Genomic DNA, 26,934 nt, shown 5'->3' with positions numbered 1-26,934 from the left:
TCAGAAGTTACACCCAATTTAAAGTTAGTTATGTAATATTACTGATTAGGTACTAAACTAAAGTTTAGTATTACTGTTAGAAATAATACTAAACTTTAGTTTAGTATTGCTGTTTTCACATGGTCTTAAGATATTTATCTTATGTTTAATTTGGAAATGATTATTTAATAATTTCCAAATTCAACATAAAAAAATCATAATAATATGTACCCACTTATGTAAAAACAGAGGTCGTACCGTACGAAAGTTTTTTTTTTATGTTGGATATGTAACAAGTAACAACAGTTTGATTTTCCTCGAGAGTGTTTTTTAAAAGTAAATTACTCATAGCGATCAATTAAAAGTTCAAGACATCTTAACAAAATGACGTAGTTTATACCCAAACTTCCCTTTACGCGGAAGTAGAGCGCTGAAAGCTCTCCGCGGTTTCGGTGGTCGCCGCACCGCCGCTGCACTTTGTAGAGGCTATGTTTCTTGAAAATTTATTAAATTTATTTAGGTTTTTTTTTTTAAATTTAGATCAAAAATCTGTTTGGTATTCAATATCAAAATTAAAATCACGTTTTGATTATCGACGTAACTGATAAAACCCGCAGAAACACGTATCATTCCAAACGCGAACTGACGATCTCAATTAATATGCATGATACTCACGAATCTCAACAAGCCAATCATATACTAATAGCTATTATAGGCATAATTTTAGATCGACGCGTACAATGGGGTTGTTGTTAAAGGTCTGAAGGCAGACAATCTCGATAATTTGTTAACACAGATAATAGCGCTCGGTTCTCCGTTTAGTTAAAATGTAAATGTGTAGTACAGTGTACGTATCGCGCGCGGTATCGACACGAGCGCGCGCCGCCGCGCATACTGATCGCTGTGGACCTTCCTCTGCCTTCGATGCTTCTTCCACGCTACCGTAGCGCGCAGTGGAATCTTTACCAACCTTAATCCAAAAGTATTGCCGACTAACCTAACTAAGCGGTGAGACGTTTCGGTGCGAGATGAAAACTGGCGTGAAGTTCCAAAGAAAAGTCCACAACGGGGCTTAGAGCAATTGCGAAAGTCAAAGGCTAGACGATGACCGAGGACAATGGTCCCCTCGGTGCGGCGGTCGCGGAGACGAGCGCGAGCGCAGCTCGATAAAAGTAGGTAAATCTGTGTCGTGCGGGATTAAAAGCTCGGGGCGGGGCGGAGCCGGCGGCGCGGCAGTCCCGAGCCGGGCCCCGCGGCGAGCGCACGTTTACCACGCGCATGGTGGCGACAGTCGCGAGTGAGTGCGAGACGCGAGTCAGTGCGCGCCGAGTGGCAGGTCGTGGCGAGTGCAGTGCAGTGCGTGCGGAGAGTGCAGTGGGGTGGCGCGGCATGCGGGCGCGCGCGCGGCGCCGGCGCCCCGCGCCCTGCTGACCCCATGCGCCCGGCGAGGAGCCCGCGGCGTGCGCCGCTGCGGCTCACCCTCGCCATCGTCCTCGCCCTCGCCTGCCTGCTGCAAGTACGTACTGCAGCACCACACACTCCATACCCTCCACGGAACCTGGAAACCTTACAGAAATTCCTAGTGATCCATAAACATGCTATGTTGTTGTTTTGATGCTCGTATTGTTAGAATTAGGAATAATCATTGGTTTTGATTGATGAAGATTTGATAAAATGTTTGAATTGTAAATTGTTAACGTAGGTACCTTATTCCATCAAAGTTCTTATCCGATCAAATTTTAAGGATTATACTCAACGTTTTGTTTCTATTTTAGTTAATTCATATTTTCAATAAAATAAAATTCAAATAAAAATAATAATTTATAAATATTTTAAATGATAGCAGACGTTAAAGGACACAGGCAAATTCATTCATGAATGGAGGGTCTCGCGTCGAATACTAAATACCCTCTAAAATAAACTGTAATTCGTCCAATAAGAATTTCAGAATGTACGAGTAGATATGATCTTTGAGACTCTAAAATAGTTTTTCATTTGAATTGAATAGAACTTCTGCCTGTTAGGTGCCTTGAGCATAAATAGTGTGAGTGTTGTCTGCGGTGTCGGATCGTACGTTATGCAAATGCGAACATGCATGCCCTCGCGGCGCTGCCGGCCGCGGCGTCACGTGTCGGCGCATCGTCCTCACGACGTGATCGAATGCGCTCTCACGCATTCATTGACCGGTTAATATGCTTAATTAACGCGAAATCGTGCGACACTGCGCGCGCGGTGCCGAGATCCGTAGCCTCTGGCTTGTTACTGACGGAACGACTGCGCGCCATCCCTAATATTATTATCATCGATATCAATACGATAATACGATCCTTTACATGAATAATTTTTGTCATCCTGTCGTAACGTAGATCATCTGATCACGAGACAGTACGAATTTGGGTATTGGGTATCAGACACTTATATTAAACGACGTGACTAACGTTACTAATGAACATTAGATAGAAGAAGACAAGAGAATATTTGATATTTTAAAGTCGTTTTAATACGTATCGTGAGGTTTATACCAGGTGACCATCTGGTTGTTGTAAAGTAGCACATGATTATTTTAAAACAGGTTTAAATTAAAGACTGATGAACTTATAATAAATTCTTTCTACTTTACATATTATGGAGTAGAACACAGATTTTGGACGGATATCGTCATAAATATTTTAAAAGTTTAATGGCTTACATTAACAAATTGCCTAATTACAGCAAATAAATTATACATTGACATAGTGGTAGAATATTTACATTTGGGACAATCCCTTTTGCAGATGTTGTGGTTTGATGGACAGTTAGCAATGGCCATTTAACATATTTTGCACTATAAGCTTCTTACTTCCACCACGAAACACTGATGTTTCATGTCCAACCATAGATTAATAATATATGTGTCCAACATGCACAATATAATGGACGGTATTATGAATGAAAAAATAAATAAACCTGTTCTGTTACAAATATGACAAAAGAATTAAAATACTACGAATTAAGTACTAAAAAAAACTTGTGTACAAAGAGAACAAAAAATACATAACAATATTATGATGAAAGAGCCGTAATGTTTTCCACGGCGCTCCACCTGCCCGCGGCCGGCGCCGTCCCTGCCGGAATACTCGGCATTCCAGTACCGCTCTTAAACGTTATTCAGCTTTTTACATCGCTTTTTACTTGTCCTACAAACTAGTACACTTACAATAATATTAACTGTGACAATATAAGTGTACAATACAGAGTTCTTTCATAATTTCGTATTCCACAAAACATCCGAAAATGTAGAGTTTCAGCATTGATTTCTTAAAGAAATGTTTGTTTTATTTTCTGCCTGTATTGAGTTATAATCTATAAGAGACTTCGATGAAAGATATTATAATTATAAAACGAAGCCAACAGTGGTGCGGCTGGCCGATGCACCGTTTGAGCAGTGGTCACGCCACTTTCACAACTCTCGCAAGTTAATGTTGTAAATTAGTTTCATCATCTCTTGTCAGCGCGTGATGGATTTTAATTTAAATTCCATAAATAATATTACTATAAAGCTGCGGACTAAAATTTGCCGACTGCAAAAAGTACCAGTTATGAGAAGTTAGTTTCTTACATACCAATCTTATATATAAAATTCTCGTGTCACAATGTTAGTTACCGTACTCCTCCGAAACGGCTTTACTGATTTTCACCAAATTTTATATGCAGATTCAGTAGGTCTGAGAATCGGCTACTATCTATTTTTCATACCCCTAAGTGATAAGGATTGTTCACCCTTAACATTTTTTAATACATATGTTACGCTCCAATATTCGGCAAGACATATGTTACGCTACAATATTCGGAGAAAGGCTCATTTATACATCATATTTTGAAATCACTAATTAAACTAGGTAAAAAGAATATTTATTCATAAACACTATAAAAAAATCAGCCTTGCTGTCTTTTGGGCAACATTCCGAAGACACTGGCAGTGTTTCGTCCATGAATAACTATACAAATTCGTTAAGAGCAATGAATATTAATTAAATTAACTATGTATTAAATATGATACAGATAAAATATTTTGCTTAAATTAATAGATTTTTATCGTAGAGCATTTATTTAATAATATAGAAGAATATGGTAAATGGCCAATATCGTCCATGGACATCTGTAATGAACCTAACATCAAATTGGAGTTATATATAAAGTTGGCCACAGATATGCTGCTACCCCTGAGGACTGTTTTAACGCCGTGTGTTAGTGTCTCTACCATATCGCACCCTTCAAATTAACATAGAACGCGGTTATTGTTATAGGGTAAAAATAGGTTAACCGATATCTCCGGAGTCAAATATTAATGATTATTTATGATTATTATGTACAATACACCTAAGTAACATTTTGAGGTGAAAAGAAAAATGTGCACTGTGCAGGTCCGAAAAATTACACTTTTACAAAACAAAAATTTACTACGAATTGATAAGAGGCGACACGACGTATTATAAATACGTATATAAAGAATAGAATATATACAATTACCTGGTTATGGAGTCGTTTTTAACTGTCGGTATTATAAAAAATCACTCATGATTTTTCCCAACCGCCCCAATAACAGTAAAACTGAAACAACTTTTAGTATCAGTGGTAATATAACAATAATAAATATTCAGAAAACTGGTTAAGTCTCCTGACTGCACCTTTCTTTATAAACTCCTCCTATGCAACATCGCACTAAACCATGCGCATAATTTTCATGTCCCAAACATTTATCTATAATTAAAGTAGGTATTTAAGTTGTTGTAGAATTTTATTAACATTTTATAATAATTATCCAATTTTACCTTTGTTTATATTCATTGATTACATTCAATAATAAGGTATAAGTAATAGTTGTCTTCTGAGCACAACATATAGTTTCTATTGATATTTACATGTATGTAGTCTTTGGCATTCCGTCTATAACTGTAAAATTAGTCAAAATAACTCACATTTTTAATATTTCAGCTTTACATTTGTTTAATATAATCTTTATTTATGTGCAACTCGTGTTTTTTATTCTGTATATTAATAAATATAAATTTACAGCAGGATAATACCACTTCATTTCGTTTCTATGTTCGTTTTAAATTAGACAAGCCTTCTTGAGCAAAATGCACAAAACTCTAAATCACGATCTTTAAGAAATCTTCTTATTCAAACACGATTTCTGTAGGATACATTTTTTTGCTATCCCATGGGCCTTTTATTTTCCGAGATAATACTATAATATGATTATCATTCTGTAACCAAATAAACTAAAAATACCAAATCATGTAATCCACTGGTCTATGAAAAGCCAAAGACACCACAACGACCGTCCATTTTCTGGGTTAAAAAAACCTTTCTGCTATTTCAGACTATAATCTTGTTCTTTACCAAATTTCATATGTATCTACTTAACCAAACTGGATTGATAGAGTCACATACATGTAAACTTTGTGTATGAATTATTTCAATATTAGGTATTATGTTTATATTTTATCAATACCTATGTTCTATGACATTTATCTATGTTCTATTTATCAATACCTTATTCTCAAAACAATATTCTTCTTTGTTTTTCTATATTTCAAACTAGTCCGCTACTGAACAGCACTCAAACCGGCTCATATTAACATAAAATAATAATTATAAAATTTTAAATGCTTATGAAACGTACGAGTATCATATAAATTAATTAACACTTACACAACCTAATTATTCAGATTAAGAAATATTATTATAAAGATTTTGGTTCTAATTAATTATAATTTGATTATTCCAAAATTTCATAAAATTCTAAAAGTAGCATTCACGTATTCTCTTTCATTCGATTCACATGATAACCGTGGCAAGACCGCACCGCCGTGTTACCGCACGCCCACACGGCGGATACTCCGACAGTTGTCCATTGATATTTCTAATATGTACTGCTTGCCTTTCGCGTACGAATAAAATGCCAGTAATGTAGTTAATGCTTATTTTCGCACTGATTCCGTGGGAAAATCTGCGTCACCCAGTTAAGGAGAACCCGTTCGCGGCGGCGGCTCTCCATGAATATTCATGAAAGCGGCGCGACGGGCGGCTCGCTGCGGCCGCGCGGCGTGTCCGCGCGGGCTGGCGGCGCGGGCTGGCGGCGCCGCCCGCTCACGGTCACCATTATATACGTTATTTCGCATATTAGTTGCTGTTAATCACGCATAATTTTTGATGTCATCGTCTCTACTAAACCTGTTATGATTTCGTTGTACCATTTTATTTATTATCTAATATTCTTCCCCAAACTTACTTTTTACGTTTATAATAAAATTTTACGGCGTAACTTACATTTATCTTCTGTATAGTAAAATCGTTATTTATGGAAAAAAGTGGTGTAGCACACAGAAGTTCATCGAAAGTAACTGAATAAAGATAAAAAAGTCGGTATTTAGATAATATGCAATACACATGTGGCGTCCACAAAACATAAACTTACAATTAACTTCCTATCAAATTTTAAATACTTACCTACAAGTGGATATTATTATTTATGAAAATAAATGTGCACAATTGGTTGTATTACTAACGTATTGCATTTATTAGTGTTGCACGAATGTCGTCAGTCCCTGCTGTACCCTTAGTATGCGTTTTTACATTTTTAAAAAATTACTGTTTTTGTATTAGTTTACATATTTGCCCATACATTTCCAATCAGCTCCCCCAGCGGACTGTATCAGGACTGGTTGGAAATGTATGGGAAATACGTAAACAAATACAAAAACAGTCATATTTGTAACAACGTAAAAACTCATATTAAGGGTACCGGGCACACATTCTATATACATGAATATATATATGTCTGACAATAAATAATGAAATGTCTATGTTTCCTAATTTGTTAACTTCTATTTTGTTGGTTCATTGTCAGGTATTTTTTAAACACTAAATTAAAGGAAACGAAGATTTAAAAATACATTTTCTTCTTCCTGTGACTGATGTGATCTGTCTTAAAGACTTCATAATAAGATAAGATTTCATGAAATAAAGTGAACATAAATATTAGTACAGGGGTTATATTTTGATAAATATAGGTCAACAACAATATTAGGCATATAGAAATGTAAAATACTTATCGTTAGATATAATTCAATTATTAATAGTTTTGATTTGATTTGATAGTCAAGCATAATTCAGTTACCTACCTCTATCAGTCCATCTGCCTGCATCCATTGGCACCCTGCCACTATGCCACCATCCAATGTTTTTTTTCAAAGTAGATTCCTAACAGAATCGTTTATGAACTTCAATAACCTACCAATTTCAAAAGTGTCTCATTATAGATAGTTATGAGAAGAGACTCGCGCCAGGCCGTAGGTCATCAAGACTTGCAACCAATAATACCTAACGTTAAATATTACAGGCCAAAAATATAGTGAAAATGAATAAAACATTATTTTTCATTGCGAAACTCGTAAATCTTTCCGCGCGTACATAAATTTTTGACACAGGTTTATATGAGTCTCTAAACTGACAAGTAAGTGACCAAACCACTTGAATATTAAACTATTTTGAAACTGACTCATCTTATCTCTTTGTCTCAATAACAGCTGTTATATTAAATTTGTACCCACTTGTAAAAAAAACTGAATTTACATTACGAACCTTCGATGCAACAAAGTCACATCACATTTTGTGATTTTACAGGAAAGCATTTTTAAGTTATTTTACGGTATGTCGTCTTATTATTGCATTGTTATATTATTACTGGATTAGAGTGATTTTGATAAAATTTTACAGCGGTCATTTTTTTCCAAACGAAGGCATTATTTTTAAACAATTTGGCGTATTTACGTCGATTTTGTTACGAGTATTTTGGGTATTTATGACTTTGTTGTACCGAAGATATTTATTAGGTAACTCAGAGTAATTCCATTAAAATATTTCGGTTAATGTCACCATTACAAATATTCTAGGTACCAACCTTAGAAAATACGAACGTATTAGTTATTTAGGAGTGATTATTAAAATATATACACAGCTTTTTGGCAAACTCTCCAAAATTTGTCTTGAAATGTTTGCGAGAGAAGTTGCCTAATTCGTTGACTGTTCTAAATTATTTCATTTCTATGCTTATATCAAGTGTGATTGCTTGTGTCGATTTGTTGGCATATCGAAGTGTAAAAGTTGCAATAGAAATTACAACAAACAGTTTTTTATATCATTTAGAGTATCAGAATTAAACGTTGTTGTATGATAATTTGAAAATTAGCATATTCTTATTTTGATAGTTCACTTAATCAGTGCTAATATGCGTTTTCGTAATTTTTAACATAAGATTTTCTAGCGGGAAATATTGTAAATTAGTGTCGATTAAAATTATCCAATGTTTTATTCGAAATAAGCTATGGAAAATTATGTATTATTATTTTTTGGAAAATATTTTTATTAAATTATTATCTGTGGCTTTCCTTGCCTGAAATAATATTGCGATAGACATAAACTTATATTCGCAATCTTTTCGCTACGCTATATCTACGATAGATACAGCGTAGCGAATCTGAACAATTCATTTTATATAACTGAACATACTTTAATGTAATACTAATATTCAAACAAAGAACTGATGTAAAATAAACAGAATGCATCTAACTGCGCCCATAAATTTAATGGATTCACCTACCTAGTACTAATATGATAAAGGCGTATTTTAAGGATGAATGCATGTTTGTACGTTTTTGAGACAAAAGCTGCTAGCCGGATGAAATAGATTTAACGATATTATCAAGTAAGTCGCAAAAAATCATGCCCTCTGAGAGCTGTCTCGGCGTACGCTGCCTAAACCATTGAAGTTAGACGAAAGTAATTTATCATGAATTGGTTGTCTTAAAAAGTCCTAACTAAAAGTCCGCGACGTCATATACACATATAATTTATGTGGAAGCCAAAATAATCACGAATAAGTTACTATTAATTTAGTTAGTTTTTTACAATCCATATCTTAAAGTGAACTATATAACACTTAACAATTCGGACAGATATATTGAATTTACCACGATAAGAAAAACTAGACTTAGACTTAACACTCGCCGGTATTAAAAACACGGCCGCGAGGGACGTGGATGGCGATGCGTTGGAGTGGTTTCTTGTAGTTCTTAGTAGAAATAGTTCCTCCTAACTCTTACCATCACATAACTAGTAAAACATGTAAGGGAAACCTATATCCCTCCGCCGACGTAAACATTGTAAGTCCTAACCGATTGGAGGCCTGGGGTCGTTGCGAATTTCTGTTCGGAATAATATAGGTAGACTAAGATATTGTAGCCCAGAAATGCAAAGTTCTGGGGTCTCATTTATGCCTTATATAACAGCCTTTAAATATACATGAAGAACATCAGTTGTTATCTGTTCTCTGTGAAAGTACCTATGTTATTTTGTTTAAATTATTATTACAGGAATATAATTTCAATTTCGTATAAGTAAATGGGCCATGTTACATTTTTAAGCTCACATGTAAACTGGGGTTAATGAATATCGAATAGGTATACCTACACGTAATTTTGTATGCCCTGCAAAAATTCTTTAGACCAGTACATTATTTTCTCACTTGTTAACCAATGATGAAAGAAAGAGAATCAATAAGCTTTGTAATTTTTTCATAAAAAATCCCGAAAAAAATACTCTTAGCGACGTTATGTCATAATCCTGTTTCAACCTTGATTACGATGAACTGGGGTTCGTGATTTTCACTCCTAACTGTAAACACACCGTTAGGCGAGTTGAAGCCTTACGGGGCGTGTCTAGCAGTCGGTAGGCGGATCAAGGATGCGCAGTGAGCGTGGCGCGAGGTGGGCGTGCCGCGCGAGGCCCCGCCCCGCCGTAGCACTGCAGGCCGGCGCACCGCTACGCGATAAGCTCCTCGCTCGCAGATCGTAGCAGATAAAGCTCATAAAGTTCGCCATACTCTCAGTTCCACTCTCCTCAAAATATTTACGCTCAAAACTTTCCGACACTTATCACTATGATACCTAGGTACCGTACATATGGCTAAAAGCAATGAATTGTTTATATATTTCGTTAGCTGGAAAACTACTCGGTCATCGAGGGTCGAATTACCTAAATTATGAAAATCAGTTTTATCCCATTTGTCCAAAAAATAAATATAATTAGTATACGGATATCACATAAAATAATTTAGGGAAAAATATATTTCGCAGTCACAGCGCGCAAAAATTGCGTCACTTTATGGCACATGAATTATGATGCTGCAGATTCATTGGTATGAAAGCTTTGCTATAACATTCATGTCTTGAGTTATGAACTATACTAACATTCGGTAAATACATAAACAATGTCATTAACTAAATTTCTAATTACACATTCTAATACATACACTCTATCATATTATTGTAATGTATTAATAAGTTTATATGTGCCTACACTCATGCAAATAAATGATTGATTGATCAATGGCGCCAAAGTGGCCTACTGATATTAATTAAGCTCAAACTTCCTTTTTTTTTAACTTTTAAATCTAAATACTTCATTTGTTGTCTTGGGTTTTCATATAGGTATAATTGTCTTATTGTCCCTGTAGTTCCGGGACTAGAATAGGGCTACGGTATCCCCTGCCTGTCGTAGGAGGCGACTAAAAGGGGGCTTCCGGGGTTGCGGGCGGCAAGAGTGGGAGCTCGAACCGTCCAGCTAGCGACCCCGGGAAGGACGGCGGTATGTGTGGTCGCATACCGTCGTAAACACTACATGGTGTGGGAGGAGCGAAAACTGCTCCCCCAGGGTAGAGCCCGATCGGGGCATCGCGCTTGGAGGGCTCCGGTTGTGTTCCGTCGGAGATCCCGGAGTTCTCCAACAAGCGTTGAGGACGGCCACCGGGGGGGTTTTAGTGCGGTAAAAATCCCACATAACCCGGCGTCGCTCCCACGTCGTCGGGTACCTTTTGAAGGTTTCCCCCTCGAGAGAAAAAAAAAAAAAAAAAAAAAAAAAAAAAAGGTATAATTGTCTTATACAAGAAAATCGTAAACAATTCTCATATCATTATCAACTATTACTAAGTAATTAAATATTTGTGGTTCGTTACTGATGATACCACCGTTGTACCTTTTCCTGTTTTATAACAGTAGTGTTAAACGCCGCGGTTGCGGTCTGGTTTAAATGGTGTGTTAAAGTAGATTCCATATTACATGAAAAACCTCTATAGAACTCCTAGACACTTCTTCCTTTGACTACCTATTACCTATTTTGGCATACCTGATTGAAAAATTTAACTACATATAAAGTAATTTGTTTATTTGCAACAAAATATAAACATATAACAATTTTCCTACACAAATTTTCAAGTCGTCTTAATTGCCTGATACTCCATTGAATCACGTTTATCTCTTTACATTTATTTACCTAATATGATTAAATGCCATCCAGCCTTAACTTATGTAGGTTTCTTTGTTAGTTATTGCCTATTTCGACATTTTGAATTGTATTTCTATAATATTAATTTTAATTATTGGTAAGGCAAAGTAAGCTAAAATTATTCTGTCGTAAATTACACAATATTAAAATAGACGGTTATTCAATATCCCCATCCACATGATAATCTCTAAAAATGTTTGTTGCCACTTGTTAAACTCTTCCCAGAAAGTGGTCAGTAAAGAATTACTGAACTTGATTGGTACCCTTTTTATCCCTAGGTTTAGTTTTTTTACGTTGTGTCAACACCATGCCTCTATTACTATTGAACACAATAGCTATCTACGTTTGTGCGGCAGAAAAATCTTCTTATTACCTACATATAAAAATGACGTACCTTCTATCTTATTTCGTACGTGTTTTAATGTATATCCACTTTTTATATGGCTAGTTTCATTGTAAATGTATTTAATATCATCGATCTCGGTATTTATTTATACAACCAGAATTCCCCCAGATTGCTATAACACGCCTATGGGTATCTTCAAAACTTTTTGTCTTTTTAATTGGTAATAAGTACCTATACAATACGTACCTATAAATAATATCCACATACTGTAAATAAGTTTTATCTACTAGTGAGATGGATTGGAAAATGTTTATTATTTTTCACGATTGAGTTTAGATGTATCTGCGCATTATATTCATATCTTTTGCGCCCATATCGGGCGTGATAATTATATTTTTAAATTTTAATTCATGTCAACAATTTCTACAACATTCATTTCTAATTTATTTATATACTTTTTGTATTTGTATTTAGTAACTAAACCAAACTGTACCCTTACCACATCATCATCATCATTACGTAATACAATGTTTAATACACTTTTATGTTACTTATACCGTATACGTTTTATTTTGATGTGCAGTGCGCGGCGGGGGCGGGCGTGTTCGAGCTACAGATCCTCGAGTTCAGCAACTACCGACTCCAGCTGGCGTCGGGCGCGTGTTGCGGCGGCGCCGGCGGCGCGGCGAGCAGCGCGGCGAACAGCGCGGCGAGCGGCTTGGCAAGCGGCGCGGGCGGCGAGCCGGCGGGCGGCGCGGGGTGCGCGCGGGCTTGCCGCACGCGGTTCACGCTCTGCCTCAAGGAGTACCAGTCCACCGCCGCGCCCGGCGCCTGCTCCTTCGGCAACGTGTCCTCGCCCGTGCTGGGCACCGATTCCTTCACCCTCACCGACCCGCTCTACACGCTATCGCTCATATTCACTTTTCGCTGGACGGTAAGTTTCCCGTAGTAATTTTCTCACAATCTATTATTACTTTTTAATGTATCTACGTGTGTATGTGTTCTATAATTTTATACAGTTCGAACTATGTAAATGTGTTCTATAATTTTATACAATTCGAGCAGACAAATTTATTTATATGAGGTGTTTTATCCTCTATTGGTAGTCATTTGCGGTTGAATTCTGGGAGGATTCCTAATTAGAATTTCAATTTGAATTTGGCATTCAATACATAATTTAGTTAGTTGGATTGCATGTCCTTGTTTATCTATAGATTATTCTTTTCATTATAAGTATGCGCTCGGTAATAGATTTTGTAATAAACTCAATAGAAAACTACTAACACAAATTACAATAAATAAATAGGTTTTACTTATTTACAGAGATCGTGTACGCTCATACTGCAAGCTTTCGACGATTATAAGTATACAGATTCCGGTGAGTATCGCTTAATTCAAAGGAAGCTTCAAATGTTCGTGAAGAAGAAATACGATAATAATGGTATGTGTTGTGTGCAGAGGAGACGGGCCTGATCGAGGAAGCGTGGTGGTCGGGCATCGTGGAGCCTGGCGCGGAGTGGCACGCGCTGCGGCACGCGGGCAGCGCGGCGGCGCTCGCCTACCGCGTGCGCGTCACCTGCCGCCCCAACTACTACAACTCCACGTGCACCACGTTCTGCCGCCCGCGCGACGACAAGTTCGGCCACTACACGTGCTCGGCTAGCGGCGACAAGCGCTGCCTGCACGGCTGGCAAGGCGACAACTGCGAGAAACGTACGTACTCTTAGATATTGCTGTCTCAGGATTTTCGTTCGTCTCATTTTGATGTGCCTTGATTGATCAAAATCGTTCTTTGCAGCTGTTTGCAAGGAAGGGTGCCACCCGACGCATGGGCGCTGCGAACAACCTGGCGAATGCCTGTAAGTATTCTAATGTTTGTAATAAAGCCATAGATTAATACTTATCTATGAATAAAGCTAAAATATTATTTTTAAAATACATGAAGAGATTGTAAGGGCTGATACATTTATAAAACATATTTTGAAAACATTTCAATATTTTTTACTATTTTATGTTAATAAGAGTCGATATAATTGCTGGTGTGTAGCAGTCTAGCGGTAAATTAAACTAAAAAGAAAGAGAGATGATAGTTTTCAAAACATAAGATGTCATAAAATAAGGAATAAGGAATAAATAAGGAATAGAGGTGTTATTGTATGTTTTATTAAACAAATTAGTTCAACAGGAATATTAAAATTACAAGATTATAATAATAACTACTAATAAGCATTATTCTATGCAGATGTCGGCCAGGATGGCGAGGTGAGCTGTGCTCGCAATGCCAGCCGTATCCGGGCTGCAAGCATGGCTACTGTAACGGCTCCTCGTGGGATTGTACTTGCGACACGAATTGGGGAGGAATTCTCTGTGATCAAGGTCAGTATCCAAGATATGTAAATAGTTTCATTTACGACTGTATTTGAGCACCTATGGCCCTAACAATCTTTGTTTCGTAGATCTCAATTACTGCGGCACACACGAACCTTGCCAACACGGCGGTACCTGTGAGAATACCGCACCGGACCAATACCTGTGTACATGCGCGGAGGGGTTCTCCGGCGTGGACTGCGAGCGCGTGGACAACCCGTGCGCCCCGCAGCCCTGCACGCACGGCGCCTGCGCGCTGTCGGGCGCCTCGCCGGGCTTCGCCTGCAGCTGCGAGCCGGGCTGGACCGGCGCCCTCTGTGATGCCGACGTGGACGACTGCATCAGCGCACCTTGCCGCAACGGCGGTCTTTGCCGCGACCGCCTAGATGCATTTTCCTGCGAATGCCAACCGGGTTGGACTGGCATCACCTGTGCGGATGGTAGGGATCCAACCTTTTTGAAAGACTGCTGTAATTTAAACCGACATTCTTCTATAGCTGTTACATAGTTTACTATGTGAAGATACATTTTTAACTTTTTAATATTCAAACTAGACGTCGACGAGTGCGCTGAGAGCAGCGAGGGCAGCGCCGAGGGTGCACTCGGCCCGTGCGTAAACGCAGCGGCTTGCAACAACACCGTCGGCGGCTACTCGTGCACGTGCATCGCGGGCTGGACGGGCCGCGACTGCGAGCTCAACGTGGACGACTGCACGGGACAGTGCCTCAATGGGGCCACGTGCATCGATCTCGTGAACGACTTCCACTGTGCGTGCGCGGCGGGCTACGCGGGGCGCACGTGCGCACGCGACGTGGACGACTGCGCCTCCCGGCCTTGCCGCAACGGCGGCGAGTGTGTCGACCTGCTCGACGCCTATCGCTGCATTTGTCCCGTCGGATTCTCAGGGACTGATTGCGAAGTGAGCGCGATTGTCCACATCCACGACAAACTTACAATATTAACCCCATAATATTCTCTTCCCTCTTACTTAATCCTCTTTTTCTATTATTTCACTTTCTTAACTGGCACTAACGACAACTAACCGCACTTCTGCTTTTTTAGCTTACCTCCTGCTATGGACGCTACTGCCGGGTGAGTTCCAAATGTAAGCTACACTTCTTGAATGTAAATCGTTCGTAACCGAAACCCTTTCGTTATCGCATCGTCTCGCCCGCAGGACGATCGCGACCACTGCGCCGGCTCGCCGTGCGCGAACGGTGCGCCGTGCTACACCGCGCAGAGCGACTACTACTGCCACTGCGCGCCCGGCTGGACCGGCAAGAACTGCACACAACGCGCCGCCAGAGAACGTGAGTGTTTTCTACGTATGGATTCAGAATTATTGCATATGTCAATGTGACGATCAAACTTCTGTTTATTTTCGGCATGTTGATGAATTATATGAAATATCCTGTGTAAATCATATTGTATATGTATAATTCTATACCTATAGACATATAGAATTCGCCTATAAAATATAGCTCTCCTTATTAAACCATTCCTTATTAAATAACTAAAAAACTCATTTTTATAACTTCCTTACCTTACCTTCTTACTTTCTTAAAATAGAATGATCTAGACGAAAAAGAGCCACCTAACAATGAACTGTCAACGTTTATGGACGTAAGCAAAACTAGACTACTGTTGAAGGTGGTAGAACCCTATGTGGTTCGACTCCGACGGCACCACCGCCACACCTATTTCTGCCTAATAACAGTGTTAGGCGCTGCTGTGTTCTGTTTTGAAGGGTGTGGTATGGGAGACTTTTTCGAGGTTTGGCGCATCCGTGGCCGACCTCAGGTAGTAATATCTAATCCTATCTGGGGTTGGTTACAGATGTCCATGGGCGACAGTAGTCACTTACCATCAGGTGGACTGCATGCTCGTCTGCTACTCCTATATTATAAAAAAAGGAGTTATTGTTAAACGATATAAATGAGCATACAAAGAGACAAATTAATACCTACCTATCAATATTGCTATCAAAAATATTTATAAACTTTATAACAATTTTATAATTTCAGAGGTCGACGAGTGTGTTCCGAATCCATGTCGAAACAACGCTACTTGTGTGAGCGGGCCCTCTGGATTCTCGTGCGTGTGTCCCGATGGTTGGATTGGTAAGCATTCTAATTAGCCTTCATCTCAAACAATTAAGATGGAGCAGAAGTTTATCCCTGCTACTTTATCTGACAAAGATCATGTAACAATTTTGACGTACAATTGTGTCTGTCAAAGAGTATGTAACAATTTTGTACGTAGAAACATTAATATACACTTTGTAATTACTGTTATGTGCTTGTTGTAGGTGACACTTGCTCCATTCATGCCGAGGAGATCGGACGATGCGATATCGTATGTACGAACGGCGGCACCTGTGTTCGAGAATCGACCGGCTGGCGGTGCGTGTGCCCGGCGGGGTGGGCGGGCGTCGCGTGCGAGTCGACGACGGCGTCGTTGGCGCCGCCCGTGCCCCTCGCGCCCGCGCCGGTCACACCCGCGGCGGCATGCGCGTGTCTGCACGGCGGCTCGTGCGTGCCCGTGGGCGGCGGCTGGGCGTGCGCGTGCCGCGGCGGCTGGACGGGCGCGCGGTGCGAGCGCGCGGCGGACGGCTGCGCGTCGGCGCCCTGCCTGCACGGCGGCCGCTGCGTCGGCGGCGCGGGCTGGTGGGCGTGCGAGTGCGCGTCGGGCTGGGCGGGCCCGGAGTGCGCCGCGCCAGCCTGCGACCCGCCCTGCCCGGCGCCCGCCACGTGCGCGCCGGACGGGGACCGCGCCGCCCGCTGTATCTGCCCACCGCCTCCTGCGCGCCTCGCACGTCGCTGTCTGGAATGTAAGTATACCTGTTTCATCGAACCAATGTCATACTTTATACCAAATAATATGATTACATTTTATATCAAATTGTATGAAAGTGCTTAAAAATATTTTTTTAACTTTAACTCTCAATGTATAATTCGTGTTGCAGTGATCGCCGGATTGGACGTAGAGGGTGGCGAGGGCAGCGAGACGTCCGAAGCGGGCGAGGCGGGCGAGGTTGGGGAGGTGGGCGAGGTGGGTGCTGCGGGCGCGTGTGCGCATAACGGCACCTGGTGGTGGGGTTGCAACGCGTGCCGCTGCGCCGCCGCCGCCGCGCCCGCCTGCACGCGGCTGTGGTGCGGCCTGCCCGACTGCCTCGCCGCCGGGGCCTTACCCTGCCGCACCGATGAGGTACTGTTTGCAGACAAAGATTCCGTATATAATTTATCAACTTTGAAAAAAGAGGAGGCACTATGTTCGGCCGTTTTAGCTGCATGTATGTCAATTTTATAGTGATTATATTTTTTTTGGACGACTAATTATTCGAAGAAGAATTGAGAAGTGAAGGGGCTTCAATGTCAATATAAAGTTTGCACGTGTCATACAGGTATGTGTTCCTGCCGCGCCGGCGCTGTGCCTGCGGCCGCCGTGCGCGCCGCTGGGGGAGTGTCGGCGCGTGGCGGGGCGCCGCGTGGAGCCGCCCGCGCTGCCCGCGCCCGCCGCGTGCTGGCCCGGCGCGCGCCCCGCGCCGCCGCCCGGCTGCGCGCGCGCCGAGCTGCGCCTCGCCCGCGAGCGTCTCGCGCGCGGCGCCCACGTCGAGCGCGCCTGCTCCGCCTTGCGCCGCGCGCTCGCCGCCGCCCTCGCCCAGCGCGCGCCGCCCGCCCCGCCCCTCGCACTGCTATGCGACCTTGCGGCAGACGATGACGACGCACTTGATCTCGCCCTTGTACGTGTTATGTTATTTATTTTGTTCTTATGATTGAGGTTTCGATTAACATGTTTTTCTCATTCGGCTTTCTATTCTTTACAGTGGGTCGGAGAAGAGGAAGGTGTAGATAGCGACAGTGTCGGCTCGCTGGCGGCGGCGGTTCGCGCTCTCAGTGAGTTAGTGGCTCGCCGCCGCCTAGCGCAGCACCCCCTCCTGGGCGCCGCCCTGCGGCTGCGCGTGCAGCACGCGGCCGCGCCGGCTCCCGCGGCCGCCGAGTCCACCGCGCCGCCGTCCGCCGCGCTGCTGGTGCTGGCGGCGGCGGCTCCGCTCCTGCTGCTGGCCGCCGCCGCCGCCGCCGTGCTGTTCATTCGGCGCCGACGTGCCGCCGCCGCCGTGGCGGCCGCCGAGCGCTCGAGACGCCGGGACGAGGAGAAGTCCAACAACCTGCAGAACGAGGAGAACCTGCGGCGCTACGCCAACCCGCTGCGCGAGGAGCGGCCGGCGGAGGAGCTGCCGCGCGCGCACTCGCTGTACAAGGCGCAGAACGCGGACGCGCGCAACAACACGCCGCCGCGCGACAAGGAGCTGACGAAGCGCGCGCTGCCGCCGCCCGAGCCGCCGCCCGCGCGCCACCCGCCGCCCGAGCGCCTCACCGTGCTCGTGTAGTGTGATACTAGAGTAGTCTAGCGTAGCGTAGCCTAGTGTAGCGTAGCCTAGCGTAGTGTAGCGTAGCGCCCCGCGTCGTCTCGCCGTCCCTATTTATTGTGTTAGTGAGCTCGTGTTTGTAAATATGTATTTTTGTAAATAAAAGAGTGTAATTTTTGTATGATCTATTGAGAGGATTAATCGATGCGATTTTATTTTTGTAAAGAAGGTTGTAAAGTTGAGAAGGAAAATGATCGTTTTATTAAAACGCTATTAAAATTTTAAATATTTTCATTATTTTTACCTACCCTTGATTACTGGATTGATTACGGCTCTACTTCTATTTACGACTAGTCAGTAAATGGAAATAGAGCCCTAAGTAACACCAAAAGGCACCAGATATGTACCACGTGGAAAATATGAACCACCTGTATGAGTTCCCACGTATACAGGTATGATTAAGTGTCTGAAAAAGGATAGTGTGATCAATACGATGTAAATATTTACTGTAGTCTGTAAATACGAAGTCCACTTGACCACCAAAGTCCATCCTCAAAGTAGTGTATTCCATAAATTATAGTAGATGAATGACAGGAAGTGTTGAGAAATCCTTATTGTCTTTCTTTAACCCAAAGACGAAGAGATAACGCAATTAACTGGTAAATTTGGAATTGGTGGGTGAATTTTTCGGGGCGAAATGGAATATTTAAAAAAAGTTCGCCAAACTTGTGGCATATCAAATGAAAGGCATGCCCTTTCATTGTGGAGATTTAAAAAATATATTTTTTTATATTTTCCTCAATCTGTTGTTTTTAAAGTTGTTGGTGTTGTTGTATTTTAAAGTTATTCCAGAAAAATGACCGTTCTCAACCTGATCTCCGACCCCTGATCTTCGAAACTACTGGGGCTAATTTTGAAAAAAATACAGAAAATAGTTCTTTACTTATATTTTACAGGAAAACCTACGAGAAGACTGTGGTCTTAAAAAACGGTACCTACATTCTTAAAAATAGGTCAATATGAGAATATATGAAAATTGTACTTTCTTCAAAATAAGCCTTTTCTTTTAATTTGCCAGTAATTATTACTTTCCAGAATTTCATCCTTATAAGCGACACTATTCGATGATGGAATAATACATGGTGTTTTTTTTTTGTTCAAAATGAACTCGTTCGATTCCCGGTTCGGGAAAAAGATATTTTAAATAACGAATGACGTAGTTTTATTTTTATCAAAATCGGCCTCGTTACTCCTTTCATCATTTTTCACTAATCCATATAGTTTCGGATTTCTCCATGAAGACCCACTTAAAAAATACCTTGTACTTATGTATTAAGTTAATACTGGATTAATATGTTAATTAGGGTGGGGCGATGTAGTATGGGATTTGTTTTTTACGTTGGAGTTCTAATAGTGCGGGAAAGATGTATCGTACTAAGAGTTTAAACTGAGATTTTTTTCAAATTTTTTGGATGTCATCTATGCCTCCGCTTCGCTGTGAAACATTAAGAAAAAGTAAAAAAAAAATGCTATTTAGTTTTAAAGGCTATCTACAAAAATATTGGAAATATTTTTTAAATAATTACAAAAAAGATGCAAAAATAAGAGAATATGATACAACTTTGATTTGATGACCTTTAACATATAAACAAAGAGCTTTAAAGTAGGTAAAACAAACAACCTACTCTTAAATTCTAATAAAACTAAATGTATTAAATTTATGCTACCAAATGTAAGGAGTACGGGGATGAATGTCGCTCTAAATGGTGAGACTTTGCAATTCGTCAATGAAACTGTTTTCTTGGGGATTACCATTGATTCTAAACTCCAGTGGGGTCCCCACATCTCTGCTTTGTCCAGCAGACTTAGTACTGCAGCTTTTGCAGTCAGAAGAATTAGACAGTTAACAGACATACCCACTGCCAGACTTGTCTATTTCAGTTACTTTCACAGCATTATGTCTTATGGCATTCTACTGTGGGGCAGTGCTGCTGACATAGACTCTATATTTACTATTCAAAAAAGAGCAATAAGGTCAATATATAGTCTGCGGCGTGGTGAGTCCCTAAGAGAACTGTTTCCCACTATTAATATATTGACGGTGCATAGTCAATACATTTATGAAAATATTATGTATGTAAGAAAACACACTGATATGTTTGAAAAAAATAGTAACCACCATAACTTTAATACCAGAAATAGAAATAAATTAGTAATTCCTAAACGTAGATTATGTAAGGTGGCTAGATCTTTCGTGGGCAACTGTATTCGCTACTACAATAAAATACCCGACCACATTTTGAATCTCACAGAAAAAAAGTTGAAACATGTCGTTAAACTAACGCTATGTAAAAAAGCGTACTATAAAGTAAGTGATTATTTGACTGACAAAACGGTGTGGTCTGAATTAGCTCCAGCTCCACATGTACCATTACGTTAAGTTAACATTGTCAAAAACATTTTTTTTAAAAGATGTGTGTTATGGAGTTTCTTTCGCCGCTTCTTCTCCATAACGAAACACCTTGTGAAGTGGTGGTAGTTGCTTTGACATTCAAAAAGTGATCTGTAAAGAACCTATTTTGAATAAAAAAATTTGATTTGATTTGATTTGATTTGGTACATAAAATTTAATAATTATACCCTAGAATCTGTTTTTGTCTCAAAAGAGATGTTTCAAAATGTATGGGCTCGCGGCCACCTTTTGTACACTATACTAAAAACTAAGAAAACATGCAAAGAACAATTCGTAGGGGTTTACTTTCTTCAAATCATGTTCGTTTAATTGTTTAAAAAACAATAATTTACACTTAAACTTGCAACACAACAGTGAAAAAACATCATAGCGGTAGTGATTACCGTAATAATGTCATCTGTCATTCTATTTTAACTTACTATTTACATTATATACTTTTTAATATACTTTTTACGCGAATGGGCGTAGATATATAAATATTGTATTGTATGTATTGAGAAACAATACCTATATTTGATAAACATTAATTATATTTACTTTCATAAATCTTGACTTAAAACAAACATACCAAAATATGTACTTCTATACCAATTTATTTTAGTTAAAACATTTAAGTGTGTAAATAAAACAACTTTAAGTACACATTTAGATAATATTTTATTTATTCTTCACTTAGATACATTATTTATTTATTCATTTTCAATATCTTCCCTTATCAATATTTTCATCCAATCATGTAGCAAGTTCTGTAATATCCTTGGTTGGTTGGTTGGTTGGTTGGTTGGTTGGTTGGTTGGTTGGTTGGTTGGTTGGTTGGTTGGTTGGTTGGTTGGTTGGTTGGTTGGTTGGTTGGTTGGTTGGTTGGTTGGTTGGTTGGTTGGTTGGTTGGTTGGTTGGTTGGTTGGTTGGTTGGTTGGTTGGTTGGTTGGTTGGTTGGTTGGTTGGTTGGTTGGTTGGTTGGTTGGTTGGTTGGTTGGTTGGTTGGTTGGTTGGTTGGTTGGTTGGTTGGTTGGTTGGTTGGTTGGTTGGTTGGTTGGTTGGTTGGTTGGTTGGTTGGTTGGTTGGTTGGTTGGTTGGTTGGTTGGTTGGTTGGTTGGTTGGTTGGTTGGTTGGTTGGTTGGTTGGTTGGTTGGTTGGTTGGTTGGTTGGTTGGTTGGTTGGTTGGTTGGTTGGTTGGTTGGTTGGTTGGTTGGTTGGTTGGTTGGTTGGTTGGTTGGTTGGTTGGTTGGTTGGTTGGTTGGTTGGTTGGTTGGTTGGTTGGTTGGTTGGTTGGTTGGTTGGTTGGTTGGTTGGTTGGTTGGTTGGTTGGTTGGTTGGTTGGTTGGTTGGTTGGTTGGTTGGTTGGTTGGTTGGTTGGTTGGTTGGTTGGTTGGTTGGTTGGTTGGTTGGTTGGTTGGTTGGTTGGTTGGTTGGTTGGTTGGTTGGTTGGTTGGTTGGTTGGTTGGTTGGTTGGTTGGTTGGTTGGTTGGTTGGTTGGTTGGTTGGTTGGTTGGTTGGTTGGTTGGTTGGTTGGTTGGTTGGTTGGTTGGTTGGTTGGTTGGTTGGTTGGTTGGTTGGTTGGTTGGTTGGTTGGTTGGTTGGTTGGTTGGTTGGTTGGTTGGTTGGTTGGTTGGTTGGTTGGTTGGTTGGTTGGTTGGTTGGTTGGTTGGTTGGTTGGTTGGTTGGTTGGTTGGTTGGTTGGTTGGTTGGTTGGTTGGTTGGTTGGTTGGTTGGTTGGTTGGTTGGTTGGTTGGTTGGTTGGTTGGTTGGTTGGTTGGTTGGTTGGTTGGTTGGTTGGTTGGTTGGTTGGTTGGTTGGTTGGTTGGTTGGTTGGTTGGTTGGTTGGTTGGTTGGTTGGTTGGTTGGTTGGTTGGTTGGTTGGTTGGTTGGTTGGTTGGTTGGTTGGTTGGTTGGTTGGTTGGTTGGTTGGTTGGTTGGTTGGTTGGTTGGTTGGTTGGTTGGTTGGTTGGTTGGTTGGTTGGTTGGTTGGTTGGTTGGTTGGTTGGTTGGTTGGTTGGTTGGTTGGTTGGTTGGTTGGTTGGTTGGTTGGTTGGTTGGTTGGTTGGTTGGTTGGTTGGTTGGTTGGTTGGTTGGTTGGTTGGTTGGTTGGTTGGTTGGTTGGTTGGTTGGTTGGTTGGTTGGTTGGTTGGTTGGTTGGTTGGTTGGTTGGTTGGTTGGTTGGTTGGTTGGTTGGTTGGTTGGTTGGTTGGTTGGTTGGTTGGTTGGTTGGTTGGTTGGTTGGTTGGTTGGTTGGTTGGTTGGTTGGTTGGTTGGTTGGTTGGTTGGTTGGTTGGTTGGTTGGTTGGTTGGTTGGTTGGTTGGTTGGTTGGTTGGTTGGTTGGTTGGTTGGTTGGTTGGTTGGTTGGTTGGTTGGTTGGTTGGTTGGTTGGTTGGTTGGTTGGTTGGTTGGTTGGTTGGTTGGTTGGTTGGTTGGTTGGTTGGTTGGTTGGTTGGTTGGTTGGTTGGTTGGTTGGTTGGTTGGTTGGTTGGTTGGTTGGTTGGTTGGTTGGTTGGTTGGTTGGTTGGTTGGTTGGTTGGTTGGTTGGTTGGTTGGTTGGTTGGTTGGTTGGTTGGTTGGTTGGTTGGTTGGTTGGTTGGTTGGTTGGTTGGTTGGTTGGTTGGTTGGTTGGTTGGTTGGTTGGTTGGTTGGTTGGTTGGTTGGTTGGTTGGTTGGTTGGTTGGTTGGTTGGTTGGTTGGTTGGTTGGTTGGTTGGTTGGTTGGTTGGTTGGTTGGTTGGTTGGTTGGTTGGTTGGTTGGTTGGTTGGTTGGTTGGTTGGTTGGTTGGTTGGTTGGTTGGTTGGTTGGTTGGTTGGTTGGTTGGTTGGTTGGTTGGTTGGTTGGTTGGTTGGTTGGTTGGTTGGTTGGTTGGTTGGTTGGTTGGTTGGTTGGTTGGTTGGTTGGTTGGTTGGTTGGTTGGTTGGTTGGTTGGTTGGTTGGTTGGTTGGTTGGTTGGTTGGTTGGTTGGTTGGTTGGTTGGTTGGTTGGTTGGTTGGTTGGTTGGTTGGTTGGTTGGTTGGTTGGTTGGTTGGTTGGTTGGTTGGTTGGTTGGTTGGTTGGTTGGTTGGTTGGTTGGTTGGTTGGTTGGTTGGTTGGTTGGTTGGTTGGTTGGTTGGTTGGTTGGTTGGTTGGTTGGTTGGTTGGTTGGTTGGTTGGTTGGTTGGTTGGTTGGTTGGTTGGTTGGTTGGTTGGTTGGTTGGTTGGTTGGTTGGTTGGTTGGTTGGTTGGTTGGTTGGTTGGTTGGTTGGTTGGTTGGTTGGTTGGTTGGTTGGTTGGTTGGTTGGTTGGTTGGTTGGTTGGTTGGTTGGTTGGTTGGTTGGTTGGTTGGTTGGTTGGTTGGTTGGTTGGTTGGTTGGTTGGTTGGTTGGTTGGTTGGTTGGTTGGTTGGTTGGTTGGTTGGTTGGTTGGTTGGTTGGTTGGTTGGTTGGTTGGTTGGTTGGTTGGTTGGTTGGTTGGTTGGTTGGTTGGTTGGTTGGTTGGTTGGTTGGTTGGTTGGTTGGTTGGTTGGTTGGTTGGTTGGTTGGTTGGTTGGTTGGTTGGTTGGTTGGTTGGTTGGTTGGTTGGTTGGTTGGTTGGTTGGTTGGTTGGTTGGTTGGTTGGTTGGTTGGTTGGTTGGTTGGTTGGTTGGTTGGTTGGTTGGTTGGTTGGTTGGTTGGTTGGTTGGTTGGTTGGTTGGTTGGTTGGTTGGTTGGTTGGTTGGTTGGTTGGTTGGTTGGTTGGTTGGTTGGTTGGTTGGTTGGTTGGTTGGTTGGTTGGTTGGTTGGTTGGTTGGTTGGTTGGTTGGTTGGTTGGTTGGTTGGTTGGTTGGTTGGTTGGTTGGTTGGTTGGTTGGTTGGTTGGTTGGTTGGTTGGTTGGTTGGTTGGTTGGTTGGTTGGTTGGTTGGTTGGTTGGTTGGTTGGTTGGTTGGTTGGTTGGTTGGTTGGTTGGTTGGTTGGTTGGTTGGTTGGTTGGTTGGTTGGTTGGTTGGTTGGTTGGTTGGTTGGTTGGTTGGTTGGTTGGTTGGTTGGTTGGTTGGTTGGTTGGTTGGTTGGTTGGTTGGTTGGTTGGTTGGTTGGTTGGTTGGTTGGTTGGTTGGTTGGTTGGTTGGTTGGTTGGTTGGTTGGTTGGTTGGTTGGTTGGTTGGTTGGTTGGTTGGTTGGTTGGTTGGTTGGTTGGTTGGTTGGTTGGTTGGTTGGTTGGTTGGTTGGTTGGTTGGTTGGTTGGTTGGTTGGTTGGTTGGTTGGTTGGTTGGTTGGTTGGTTGGTTGGTTGGTTGGTTGGTTGGTTGGTTGGTTGGTTGGTTGGTTGGTTGGTTGGTTGGTTGGTTGGTTGGTTGGTTGGTTGGTTGGTTGGTTGGTTGGTTGGTTGGTTGGTTGGTTGGTTGGTTGGTTGGTTGGTTGGTTGGTTGGTTGGTTGGTTGGTTGGTTGGTTGGTTGGTTGGTTGGTTGGTTGGTTGGTTGGTTGGTTGGTTGGTTGGTTGGTTGGTTGGTTGGTTGGTTGGTTGGTTGGTTGGTTGGTTGGTTGGTTGGTTGGTTGGTTGGTTGGTTGGTTGGTTGGTTGGTTGGTTGGTTGGTTGGTTGGTTGGTTGGTTGGTTGGTTGGTTGGTTGGTTGGTTGGTTGGTTGGTTGGTTGGTTGGTTGGTTGGTTGGTTGGTTGGTTGGTTGGTTGGTTGGTTGGTTGGTTGGTTGGTTGGTTGGTTGGTTGGTTGGTTGGTTGGTTGGTTGGTTGGTTGGTTGGTTGGTTGGTTGGTTGGTTGGTTGGTTGGTTGGTTGGTTGGTTGGTTGGTTGGTTGGTTGGTTGGTTGGTTGGTTGGTTGGTTGGTTGGTTGGTTGGTTGGTTGGTTGGTTGGTTGGTTGGTTGGTTGGTTGGTTGGTTGGTTGGTTGGTTGGTTGGTTGGTTGGTTGGTTGGTTGGTTGGTTGGTTGGTTGGTTGGTTGGTTGGTTGGTTGGTTGGTTGGTTGGTTGGTTGGTTGGTTGGTTGGTTGGTTGGTTGGTTGGTTGGTTGGTTGGTTGGTTGGTTGGTTGGTTGGTTGGTTGGTTGGTTGGTTGGTTGGTTGGTTGGTTGGTTGGTTGGTTGGTTGGTTGGTTGGTTGGTTGGTTGGTTGGTTGGTTGGTTGGTTGGTTGGTTGGTTGGTTGGTTGGTTGGTTGGTTGGTTGGTTGGTTGGTTGGTTGGTTGGTTGGTTGGTTGGTTGGTTGGTTGGTTGGTTGGTTGGTTGGTTGGTTGGTTGGTTGGTTGGTTGGTTGGTTGGTTGGTTGGTTGGTTGGTTGGTTGGTTGGTTGGTTGGTTGGTTGGTTGGTTGGTTGGTTGGTTGGTTGGTTGGTTGGTTGGTTGGTTGGTTGGTTGGTTGGTTGGTTGGTTGGTTGGTTGGTTGGTTGGTTGGTTGGTTGGTTGGTTGGTTGGTTGGTTGGTTGGTTGGTTGGTTGGTTGGTTGGTTGGTTGGTTGGTTGGTTGGTTGGTTGGTTGGTTGGTTGGTTGGTTGGTTGGTTGGTTGGTTGGTTGGTTGGTTGGTTGGTTGGTTGGTTGGTTGGTTGGTTGGTTGGTTGGTTGGTTGGTTGGTTGGTTGGTTGGTTGGTTGGTTGGTTGGTTGGTTGGTTGGTTGGTTGGTTGGTTGGTTGGTTGGTTGGTTGGTTGGTTGGTTGGTTGGTTGGTTGGTTGGTTGGTTGGTTGGTTGGTTGGTTGGTTGGTTGGTTGGTTGGTTGGTTGGTTGGTTGGTTGGTTGGTTGGTTGGTTGGTTGGTTGGTTGGTTGGTTGGTTGGTTGGTTGGTTGGTTGGTTGGTTGGTTGGTTGGTTGGTTGGTTGGTTGGTTGGTTGGTTGGTTGGTTGGTTGGTTGGTTGGTTGGTTGGTTGGTTGGTTGGTTGGTTGGTTGGTTGGTTGGTTGGTTGGTTGGTTGGTTGGTTGGTTGGTTGGTTGGTTGGTTGGTTGGTTGGTTGGTTGGTTGGTTGGTTGGTTGGTTGGTTGGTTGGTTGGTTGGTTGGTTGGTTGGGTTGGTTGGGTTGGTTGGGTTGGTTGGGTTGGTTGGGTTGGTTGGGTTGGTTGGGTTGGTTGGGTTGGTTG

At 42.2% G+C, this 26,934-nt stretch overlaps 1 protein-coding gene across 1 annotated transcript; it reads left to right on the top strand.

The window, feature by feature from the left end:
- The first annotated feature begins 1,188 nt into the window (after nt 1-1,188).
- On the top strand, nt 1,189-18,735 carry Ser (protein serrate). The gene is made up of 14 exons (XM_073073482.1): nt 1,189-1,495; nt 12,297-12,647; nt 13,037-13,091; nt 13,172-13,426; nt 13,512-13,572; nt 13,956-14,089; nt 14,170-14,520; nt 14,635-14,999; nt 15,258-15,390; nt 16,105-16,200; nt 16,389-16,910; nt 17,046-17,287; nt 17,484-17,822; nt 17,907-18,735. Exons 1-14 carry the CDS (start codon nt 1,415-1,417, stop codon nt 18,468-18,470), a joined length of 3,549 nt encoding a protein of 1,182 aa, XP_072929583.1. The 5' UTR covers nt 1,189-1,414; the 3' UTR covers nt 18,471-18,735.
- The last annotated feature ends 8,199 nt before the right edge of the window (nt 18,736-26,934 follow it).

This window comes from Epargyreus clarus, unplaced genomic scaffold (genome assembly GCF_041222505.1).
Source record: "Epargyreus clarus isolate Ecla_fem2 unplaced genomic scaffold, WU_Ecla_fem_2.2 ptg000006l, whole genome shotgun sequence".
Lineage (NCBI taxonomy): Eukaryota > Metazoa > Arthropoda > Insecta > Lepidoptera > Hesperiidae > Epargyreus > Epargyreus clarus.
The sequence above is the reverse complement of the archived record's forward strand: the minus strand, read 5'-3'. Positions and strand labels throughout refer to the sequence as shown.